The sequence below is a fragment of the Panonychus citri genome, unplaced genomic scaffold, assembly GCF_014898815.1.
Source record: "Panonychus citri isolate SS breed McGregor unplaced genomic scaffold, ASM1489881v1 Contig00141, whole genome shotgun sequence".
NCBI classification, from domain to species: Eukaryota; Metazoa; Arthropoda; class Arachnida; order Trombidiformes; family Tetranychidae; genus Panonychus; species Panonychus citri.
The window spans coordinates 448,857-460,186 of NW_026515546.1; the positions used below are offsets into that span (position 1 = coordinate 448,857).

The window sequence follows — 11,330 nt, forward strand, 5'->3', positions numbered from 1 at the left end:
ATTCCTATGACCGAGGACACACGCAATTACTTAACATAATTTTAGGACTAAACATCATCTTCTCTCTCACTCCATTTGTCTTCCATTTATCTTCTTCGTCTTCCATTCACTCAGAGTCTCTTACTTTCCTTTCCACTTCTCTCTTTCTTTTCCTCTTTCTTCCGGCTTCTTCTCTCTCATTTTTTAAGCCAATTCTGTGTAATAATAATGGATCCCTACTCACTCCCTGACTCCTAAAAAAAAAAATATACTACAGATGATTATGCAATGAACTCCCTTTGACTCTCTCTCTCTCTCTTTGGGTTATCATCTTCTTCCTAATAACTTTCACTCCCAGTTTGGAGTAAGTTTTGTTTCTGTATCAACCACATGTACCTTTTGATATGAATTACATGTTAGACTCTCCTTTCTCCTTCTCTCTTCCTATTACTCTCTCACTCTGTTTATCTCCCTTCTTTCTCTCTCTCTCTCTCATTTCATTTTCTCTTCTTTGTGAATATTCGAGGAATCATGATGATAACCTGGACCTGGCCTATTCTCATCTGATTATTGGTCTCACGGAGTAAAAGTCCACACCCAACATGAATGACAGATTTCAACCCTTAGCTACATAATTTTGTTCATCATCTTTTTTACTTTCTTTTCTCTCTCTTGATCATCTTTTTTTCCATGTATCATCATGATTTTTTCCTTTCTCCACCCGGGTCAATTTCTCTCACTCTCTCTTTTATCTTCTTTCTTCCTATTTCTCCTTCCAACATTTAGTATCACCTTTTCCGTCTACTTTCTTAATCATCTCTACAGAATTAATCATCATTAAGAGTAACTGAATATTAGATGAATCTGAAAATCTCTACAGAATAAGAAAAACATTTGATTATCAGAGTTTCCAATGAGAAAAGAAAAGATATTCCAATCAGATTAACATATTCTAGACCATTTAACAGTTAATTTAATAATCGATTACAAGTAATCATGAACAATTAACAAAACAAACGCATCCCTTATAATTACAGAGAGTAATTAGCAATTGCAATCATATGAATGATGATGATGAGAGTACGAGTTGATTTTAAACGCGAAAACATTAACGTAATTAAAATGGAGTAAAAAATTAAGGAAATAGGAAAACAAATTCACAGTAATATGTAAATTCCTAAACTGAATTAAAGTAAATTGTTATGATAAAAGTAAATCATGGGTTTGGCTACGAAAAAGAGAAATGAATTTATGGGTTCGGCCCAATGTAAATTGTTGTTCTATGTCAACTATCAAAAGAGAATCACTATCAAAGTAATAAAAGGAGGCGTCGTTGCCTTTGTTATCATCATAATTATCATCATCTTCTCATCAACATGATGAAGAGAAAAAAAAAATGATGAAAAAATAATAAATAAAATATAAAACCTCAATTCCAATGGAGACTCGCCCGAAATCCTATTCACTTCAACAGCGAAACCATTGATTTTATTTGCACATTCATCTTTCATCATCGCTTTCAGCCTCTCCCAATATCTTCATCTTCATCATCTTCATTATAAAAATCATCTAACAATAAAAAAGAACTCAATTTCGTTAATTATTCATAACTTAATCATAGATTTAACCTTTTCCATTCTCGAGACTCGGAGATGTTTCCATTAAGATGAGTTACCGAGTTGATATTTTGCTCTTTTACCTTTAGGTTAAGATTTTACTCTCCAAGTTAATTGTTACTGTTAAAACTAATCAATCTTCAAGCTATTAGGGTGAAAAAACCTTTTGTTAATTGTAGTGATTAATAGACAATTAAGTAGATTATGTTGAAGAGGTTAAAAGAGCTTTTTCTAGCAATTGATTTATAATCGCGGCTTAAAATCTTCAGACTTTCACGTGAAAAAAAGTGATTTAATTTAATTGTTTCATCTCTGATTTGTTTTTATGTTAGAGAGAAATTTGTTCATTGATTTAATTAATCTTAAGTAGTTGATCAGGATGAGAGGGACAATATTACGATGATGATATTGATTTGATGAGTCTCTCTTTTTTTGTTGATTTTTCTTTAAAAGGATCGATCATGTTTGATCATTTGGAGCTTTTTGTTATAACATCAAAAAAAGATAAGTGTTTTTGTTTAGAGTAGATTAATTAATTAGAATGTTGAGATGTTTATTGAATGATGATTTTTGTGTGTGGTGAATTTGGTTTGTTGATGAATTGGTGTGAGAGAGAGAGAGAGAGAGTTGATGAAATAGATGACAAAATTAAGTTGATGAGGATAACAGTTTTTGTTTGTTGAAATAGTATTGTGGATAGTGTTTAATGTTAGGCTTAGAACCAAAAAAAACGTTCAGGTCACATTTTCATTTATTGACATAAGCATCCAAATCAGCGTCCAATTCTTCAGCAGTGACTGGCTTTCGGTTTTGATTATTTCGTCTTGGACCACGATTATTGGACATACCACCGGTACCATTACCACCACCATTTCCACGATTACGATTACGTTGTTGTTGTTGTTGTTGATTTTGTCTAGATCCGGTTCCACCACCTCTGGAGGTATTACCGAATTTTTGAGATCTGAAGTTACCTGCACCAGGAGAAATGGGTGCCGATCGTCTTTGATTATCACCTGATGAAGGTACAATTGTAATTTTCATGGGTCGTCCTATAAAATAGACAATAAAAATATGGGTAAATAAGTAAATAAGCTTTGAAAAATGCAACAAAGTTTCAATTAGAAAAACAATTGGAATATATTTTTACTTACCATCAAGGAGGACACCATTGTATTGTTTCATGGCTGCAGCGGCATCGCCTCGTTTTTCAAAAATTACATCAGCGGTACCAAGTGATCGACCAGATCGATCATAGTGTACAGCGGCTTTTTTAAGTGATCCAAATTCAACAAATAAATCTTGAATATCTTTATCAGAAACACCATAGTCCAAATTTGAGACCAGCAAATGATTGGATCCAGATGCCCCTCCACGTGAGGGTCCATCAAACATATCATGTTGCCATTGATCAGGTATCCTTGAGGCCTATTGTGTATGAAGGAAACCAATGTTAAATGAGAGGGTAAGAATTGAGAACCAGAGTAACAACAGTGTGTATCAACAATCCTATAAAAAGGATTTTAGGATATTTTCTATTGCGGATTGTTTTGTTTTTCTTTCAATATATCATATCAAGAGTATCAACAGGGGATGAGTTATCAAGAACATGAGAAAAATATATAAAAATATATATTCATAAATATATATAAAGCACATTGGGGTTTATAGAGTAGTTGTATTTGTGTGAATGATTGAGTGAATGTGTGTGAGTGTGTGTTTTTGTTTGACTTGAATCACAGGCTTGAATTTTTCATTCCAATATGATACTGATGATTGTTGAGTTAACAAAACTCTGAGGAACTGGAAAAATATGTATATACTAATACATATCATGGTAAATATATATATATAAATGATATATAAAGAAAAGAATAACAATCTCTCAGGTTCAGTCAACTGTGAACGGAACACACAAGGTTAAGAAACACTTAGAGTCCAAGTAAAGGAAAAAAGAAAATTTTTTCAATTCAACCAACCCTTGAGTAAGGAGCAGCTCGATTAAAATTACGGTTCATCTTGTTTCTCATGGCACCACGATTTGAATTATTATTATTATTGTTATTATTTCTGTTACCACCACCAGTACCAGAATTACCTCTACCACCAGAGCCTGTATTACCAGCACGTCTAGTACCAGCACCTCCAGCACCTTGTCCTCTTTTAACACCAGAGATTCCGTCCATTTTAATTATATCATCCAGAGACATATCAATTTTGTCAGCAGCCATTTTGAAGAGTTGATAATGTGAATTACTTGATGAGTAGAGAGTAGAGATGATTAAGAAGAAGCAAAAAATATTTAAAGATGATGATTAAAGTTATTAATTAAACCGAAAAAAACAATTAACTAATTGTGTTGAAAAAAAATCTTCTGTTGAAAATAAAAACAAAATGACTGATCACGGAAACGGAACAAGTTAAACTGGAGCTCCCTCTGGAAAGAGCGCGTCTTATAAGAGGAAAATTTAAACAGTTTGAAGAAGATAAATTAATCCATTTAAAAGTTAATCCATGATGAGATATATTTATGAAATTCTAAACAGATTAGTGGTCAATTTGATTGTCCTATCAAATCCTTTGGCTTTTTTTAGAATTAGTAAAACGGATTATCTTTTTTTTTCTTTCTCTTTTGATCAGGTTAACATTTTTAATCTTTCTTTTTTTTTGTTCCAAATAATATGATAAATTGTATCTCTTTTTTTGTGTAAATCCTTTTCCTTGAGATGGTGATTTAGAGATTATCCTTTGATTATGTTGATAAATTTTGATCAGTTTGATAATTGTTCCAATTTATTAAGATTGTTTTTCTTTTCTAACAGTTGATCACTGTAAACACTTTAAGGTTTTTCCTTTGTCCACTAGACGATTAAGTTTTTCTTTCTCTTAAAACACAAACTCAATCACATTTCTATTAAGTTATTGAAATTAAATTGATTGTAAAAAGAATAACAAATGGTTACGTAATTAAATTAAATGTTAATTGTTTCCAATCAATATTTAGTTAGAAATGATTATTGAGTTGATAGAAATTCTGTTCGCCTATTGTGTTTCCATCTGTTGGGCACAAGAAAAGTTATTGACTGTTTTTCTTTCTGGTTTTTGTTTACACTTTTTTCTGGTTTCAACTTGACATTTAATAAGATGACAATTTTATTTCTATAATTTTCTAATTCTAATTGTATTTGTTTTTTGCTTGTGAAGTTAAATTGTGCTTTGTTTTACCTTTCTACCTAAGAAAAAAAAGGAAAATACCGTAAGTTAAAAGTAATTAGAATGGAGTGGCTGTTCGGACGTAAGAAAACTCCAGAGGAGATGTTGAGAGCTAATCAAAGAGCTTTAAATAAAGCTGTTCGTGATTTAGACCGTGAGCGAACCAAAATGGAGGCTCAAGAGAAAAAGATAATCATTGATTTAAAGAAAATGGCCAAAGATAATCAAATGGACGCTGTTAAAGTGATGGCAAAAGATTTGGTCCGAACCAGAAGGTATATTAAAAAATTTATTCTCATGAAGGCAAACATTCAAGCGGTTGCACTTAAAATTCAAACCCTTCGAAGTCAAAATTCAATGGCTGTCGCCATGAAGGGTGTTACCAAAGCGTTAATGTCCATGAATAGACAGATGAACCTTCCCCAGATACAGAAAATAATGGCCGAATTTGAAAAGCAAACGGAAATCATGGACATGAAGGAAGAGATGATGAGTGAGGTTATGGACGATGCATTGGGCGAAGATGATTACGAAGAGGAGAGTAATACAATTGTTAAACAAGTGCTTGATGAACTCGGTATTCAAGTTAATGAACAATTAAGTGAAATTCCAGCCATCAGTACTGCCCTTCCCTCGGGTGGAACTTCACAATCAAGTAAAACACCAACAGCGGCCGCCGCTTCGGCCGATGATGCGGACGCTGATTTAATAGCTCGTCTCGAAAATTTAAGAAGACAATAAGTAAATATCTATAAAAACTTTCCTTTTATATTATGAGTCATTCAAGTGGAAACAAATAAAACAATGTTTTTAATTACGTTCACTAATCAATTACTTGATTACGATTCTTTGTCTGATTCCATTTTTATTGCTACTTAACCATGAAAGAGAAAAACAAAAATAATATTTTCCATTTAGGATTTTTCTGTTATTCTAATGGTAAAGATTCTTTATTTACAATCAACGGGGTAACAATTGAACAAGAATAATAATAAATTGAATTAATAGACTATCATATTTGTTTTTCGTTTCAAGTCCATGGATAAAAAGTAGAATGTAAAATTGTACCTAAGAAAAAGTAAGATAGAAAATATAATTTGAAATAGTATTTTTTGTTGTTCGGTGATGAAGATATTGCCCAATAAACGATCGGTGTTGAGCTTAGGACGAAACGGGTGATCACTTGAACGTGCATATAGAAAATAGAGACAAAGGTCAAAAATGCCAAGTGAACAATGTAAGGTAAGACGTGACCGTTATTCCAAAGGGTTGGTCCTCGTCGTCGAGAACGAAAATTGAAAATTATATCGAGAAATTGTTTCCCATTCAATTGGAGATATTTACAAACGATCCAAGAGCAGATGTAGATCATTGGTGAGGCAATTAAGAAGTTGGGAATTTGTTTCAATCGATAGTATTTAAATAGTCCAATGGACCAGTATTTCTTTTGGACAAATGTGTAAGGAATACTGATCATGGAAGCGCAGAAATCCTTTCGATCGGGTAAATCGGGCTCAAAACAGATGAAATAGTAAGAATAAGATTGGAACATGATAAAGGGAATCACGATCATCAATGCGTGGCTAAGAAAGATACCAAATTGTTCAACTAATCGGGCTGAACGGAGGACGCGACCACTGAGGATACAAATATGGGAAACGTGCCAATAGGCCACAAATCCCAGGGAAATGATTCCATTGGATCGGGTTAGACTGGCACAGGCGAAAAAAACAGAGGCCAAAGATAAACGGCCAAATTCAATTGATGTAAGTCCAGAAAGAGTAAAAAATTGGAATAAATTTTCAGAATAACAAGAGGTCATAAAAATGGAAGCAGGATTAAAACAGAAATGGAAAACTGATTCCATTGCCATTGAACGATTACGGAAAATTAGAATAGTCAAATGGTGGATGAGCATTGATGAAATCATAAAGAGAATCAGATTAACCAAAACTCCGGAGATTATGAGTAAACCATCATGAGAGACAGTTGTCCAGGGGAAAAGGGTATATTTAACAGCACGAACAACACCAGGATAAAACGGGAAAAAGGCTATTTGAGATTCATGACCGTAACCACGTTTAGCAATTTGAATGAAATGTAATGAATCCCAACGGGCGAAACCAACAAGCGTATGATTGACAATCTTATTGATTGTTGTCTGATTGTGAAGAAATTTATCTAAAACAAAAGCATCAGCTTCATGAGGTGGAATAATATTTATGGCCGCAATCTATTAGTAAATCAAAAAAAAAAGAGAATAGAACAAAAAAAAAGTCAACATTAAATAGAAAAGAATAGAAAACAAAATATTGATAGAAAAAAACAACCGCCATCATTAAGAGTAATCTCACAATTCTTCCAATAGATGAAACTAAATTTAATTGTTCGAATGAAAAGGTCAACCAGGACAAAGGGAAGACACTATTGTGATTGTGATAGAAAATAGAAATTAACTCACCGAAACAATTAGGCAAAGAATCCGTGAGAGAAAAGCCCATTTCAAACACTGTAATTTGTCTGAGTGATTAACTAGATAATTAAGACCAAAGATAAAATTGGTTACTCTAGATGATGGTTGATCCATCATGACAATCAACTGGTTACAAGGTTAATTAACTGACTAATGGAGAGAAAAACTGTTTACTGGAAAGGTGACAACAATTAAAGGGTAACAATTAAAGTTCATCTTCCAATCATCATCAACCAATAGTCAATCATCAACATTTCAATCAGCTGAAAATCAGAATCTCTTGAGGCGGGAATTTGATTTCCAATGAGAATTTGAATTTAATTTTTTGTTTCTTTTCTCAATTTTAATCAACAATTACAAGATTTTAATTATCATTAGAGAGACAATTTTATTTGATAATCGTTGGTCATTTATTTAAAGAGTTAATTTGTTTGCTTTTTGTACTTTTCAGATCATTTAAATTAGATCAATTCATTGATATTAATTGTAATCATAAAATTATTATAAATATAAGTAAGGCTTCAACAATTAAAGTGTTGATAGTTAATTATTTTCTTATTAATTGCTTAGATGAATTTAAATATTGATCTAAATCACAATAAATTATATATATCATATTTGATATTGTTTATCAACCTTTTAACAAATGATTAGTATTAATAGTTACATGTATATGTATCTTAATTGTTGAAAATGTTTCAAATGGATTTTCATATTAAATTAAAAGCAATTGAAAGATGATTAGTATAAAAAAAAAGGTTGTATTTACATTAATTAACATCGTAATTGTGTTGGTTAATTATCATTTTCTCGTCGTTTCAAATGATTTAAACATACAGGAAGATATAAATTGAGATTTAGCACCATCAACAATCAGGAAGATCTCACAATCAATTGAAATGAAACTTTCAACTGAAAGTATTGATTTAATCACCATTTTCATGTTAATCATCAACTGGATCAAATTGTTTCTGGGTAAATATAATTAACATGTGAAATTGTATTTTTCATGATAAATGATCAATAAAAGGAAGTTAATTTTGTTGTTGATTAGATTTAATTAGCAACAACCATTACGATTATTGTTTCTTGATCCATTGCGAATTGCACCTCGATTATTGCGTCGATTGTCATTATTTAATATTCGATAACCATTTGAATCACTTATCGAACTGAAAGAACCAGTGGTCGATCTGTCGACGATACTTGAAAGGTGTAAAGATCCAGTTTTGATTCCGTCCCAATCGGGATTCAATGTGAATTCACCTCGTCTCAATTTGGCGTAAATTTGTTCCGATATCATTTTAAACGCGAGGTCAACATTTTGTCGTGTCTTTGCCGATGTTTCCACGTACTTGATACTATGAAAATCGGCAAATGCTTGACCTTCTTCCGTTGAGATTTCCCTCTCATTTTCCAGGTCAATCTTACAACCGACAATTTGGTAAACCGCTTTACTTGGTTCAATGTGACGACGAACATCAAATAGCCAATCAATTAAATGGTCGAAAGAGGCTCGACGAGTCACATCGAAAAGAAGTAGAGCTCCAACGGAATTACGATAATATGATTTGGTGATAGATCTAAAGAGAAACAATTAAAAGTGAACAATTAATGATTCATCGTAATTCTAATTCTAGAAAATCACAATTACATACAAAATTGAACATCAACATCTCTTTACAATTAAAGGTGATTATCTAATTGCACCTCGAATTTGTAATGGAAATGATTGATTAAATCATCAACTATAACAGAAATATTATTTTAATATTGTTTTGATAACAATTATTAATAAAAAAAAATCGCATTAGATTTTCTAATATTAGTTAACTATGAAATCTCAGTTATTGATATTGAAACAATTATCAAACAATTAAGGGTTGTTAGTAAAATAAATCAATTGAATAAGTGATCAGAATTCAAGGTTTCCATCTTAATTGTTAATTCTTATTGGGATCAAGGTGTATTTAGAAAATAAATTACAATTATTGTTTGTTGATAAACAATAATTAGTAATCGATATTGTTAAGTGATTGGTAGTTGATTTAATCATCCAAACTTGTAGAGTAAATTGTTGACATGAAAACAAAAATTAACTAAATAACTTTTAACAAGTAAACATAATCTCAAGTTGTGGTAAACTAAATGATAATTGTAAATCAGCTGATAACAAAAAGATTTAGTAATTAACAGAAAGATAAATTTGATTGTTGGTAATTAGTCATCAATAGAAAACAGGAAAAAAAAATTAAGTACATGTGACACCAAGAAGAGTAATTAATAAACATTGATTAACTTTTACAATGAGACTTTGATATGGAAACTATTATTTACCATCTAATCATATATATAATCTAACTTTTAATTATCACAATTAACTGCTAATGGAAAATTAGAGATGAGGATAAATGTATATATAATATTAAGGCTTCTGTTTGTTATCGTAACAATCAATTAACCATGTCAATTGGTACGAAAGTTGATTACTTGACAGTGAATTAAAAAACACCTAAAACAATTGAAGTGATTGGGAAAAAGGAGATGACAATTTAGATATTGATTAGCCAAATTGTAGACTACTACTAATTTAATATAGAGATATGATTAGTTGGGAAATAACCAGAATTATAATCAACACAATCTAACAGGAAGTAAATTGAATTGAGATTTAAATGAAACAATTTACCCGGAGATTTATGTTTATCTTGAGGTGATGGATTCATAGTCAAAGAGGTTAATTGTTGACAATTAGTAGTGGTAGTTAACTAACCTGAATTTTTCTTGTCCCGCCGTGTCCCAGGCTTGTAATTTAACTCTTAATCCATTGGACAGATCAACAATTGTCGCAAAAAAATCAACACCCACCGTTGGTCCTCCATCATCAGTGTAATTAGATTCGGTGAACACTTTGAGTAAAGTTGATTTACCAACACAAGAATCACCAATTAAAATGATACGAAAACTGTAATGCCAGGGAATTAGATTTTCACTATTCATGTTTTTCCTTTTCTAATTATAATCAAGATAATTAGATAATCGAAATCAAAACAGAATAATCTAACAATCTGACAATCAAAAAGCACCAATCAAGAATCTAAGTCAAGGTAATAAATGAGAATCTCTTTTTTTTTGCTCTCTCTCTCTCTCTTATTGTCTAAATGATAACTCAATAAGAGTTAAAATAGATTCACTTGTCACGAAACAATTAATCAGTAATTGTTAACAATTATCTTTTCTATTGAATAAATAGTAATATAAATACAACTACAATTAGACATAAACAAAAGGTTAAAAGAGTTAAATTGTTTTCTCTTTGTATCAAAGCTTATGAGTTATGGAAAAACAAAAACAAAAGATTAATCAAAGTTAATCAAGGCTACTGATGATTAATAAACATGTTAAACATCATGTTAATTAGATGGTAAATCAATTGTAATCGTAATCCAGTAATAGTTATAAATAATTAATAGATTTAGATTTAGATAAAGTAATATAGTAATTAAAGTTAAAGATGATGAATCCACAAGTATGTTAATCAAAACACTTTCAACCAAAATTGTTACTTTTGGATTAAAATTGAAGAAACAATCAAACTACATTCTCACAGATTAATTGACAATTAGTATCACAAAGTAGTTGCCAAAGTGTTGATTAATTAGAAAAAGTAAAATTTAATCACTTGGTAACAAAAGAATTAAAATTAATTGTCAAAAATGGTGAACACAAATATTAGAATCTTGAAAAGCTACAAAATTGAACAGGTGATTGTTTCATTCACTTTAATTAGATAACCGCGTCTTTTGAATTCTGAATAATTAAATTAACTCAACAATTAGCGAGTTAATTGTTGACCTGGAAAGAGAAATAGATAATTAATTTCCAATGTAATTAAAAGTAAACCAAACTTACTAATCAAATTAAAGGGGAAAATTTTTCAGCTCTCAAGAGTTTAAGTTATTGGTTTGATTTTTTTTTCTCCTCGCGTTTTAATTGTTAATCCAAATTTAATTTCTCTCCTTTCAATGAGATCGTAATCAAGCAATTAG

At 31.0% G+C, this 11,330-nt stretch overlaps 4 protein-coding genes across 4 annotated transcripts; 1 reads left to right on the forward strand and 3 right to left on the reverse strand.

Annotated features, from left to right (window-relative positions):
* Positions 1-2,127: 2,127 nt before the first annotated feature.
* LOC128395613 (THO complex subunit 4-like) lies at positions 2,128-4,267 on the reverse strand. Its single transcript, XM_053356067.1, has 3 exons — positions 3,575-4,267; positions 2,750-3,023; positions 2,128-2,647 (listed from the first exon to the last, which is right to left on the reverse strand). The coding sequence occupies exons 1-3, from the start codon at positions 3,824-3,826 to the stop codon at positions 2,343-2,345; spliced, it is 831 nt and encodes a 276-aa protein (XP_053212042.1). The 5' UTR covers positions 3,827-4,267; the 3' UTR covers positions 2,128-2,342.
* A 332-nt stretch (positions 4,268-4,599) lies between these two features.
* On the forward strand, positions 4,600-5,635 carry LOC128395615 (charged multivesicular body protein 2a-like). Its single transcript, XM_053356069.1, has one exon. The coding sequence runs from the start codon at positions 4,872-4,874 to the stop codon at positions 5,547-5,549; it is 678 nt and encodes a 225-aa protein (XP_053212044.1). The 5' UTR covers positions 4,600-4,871; the 3' UTR covers positions 5,550-5,635.
* Positions 5,636-5,728: 93 nt separating this feature from the next.
* LOC128395610 (GPI mannosyltransferase 2-like) lies at positions 5,729-7,545 on the reverse strand. The gene is made up of 2 exons (XM_053356063.1): positions 7,270-7,545; positions 5,729-7,041 (listed from the first exon to the last, which is right to left on the reverse strand). The coding sequence occupies exons 1-2, from the start codon at positions 7,396-7,398 to the stop codon at positions 5,839-5,841; spliced, it is 1,332 nt and encodes a 443-aa protein (XP_053212038.1). The 5' UTR covers positions 7,399-7,545; the 3' UTR covers positions 5,729-5,838.
* Positions 7,546-7,750: 205 nt separating this feature from the next.
* On the reverse strand, positions 7,751-11,023 carry LOC128395614 (ras-related protein Rab-39B-like). Its single transcript, XM_053356068.1, has 2 exons — positions 10,055-11,023; positions 7,751-8,864 (listed from the first exon to the last, which is right to left on the reverse strand). The coding sequence occupies exons 1-2, from the start codon at positions 10,279-10,281 to the stop codon at positions 8,342-8,344; spliced, it is 750 nt and encodes a 249-aa protein (XP_053212043.1). The 5' UTR covers positions 10,282-11,023; the 3' UTR covers positions 7,751-8,341.
* Positions 11,024-11,330: the final 307 nt, after the last annotated feature.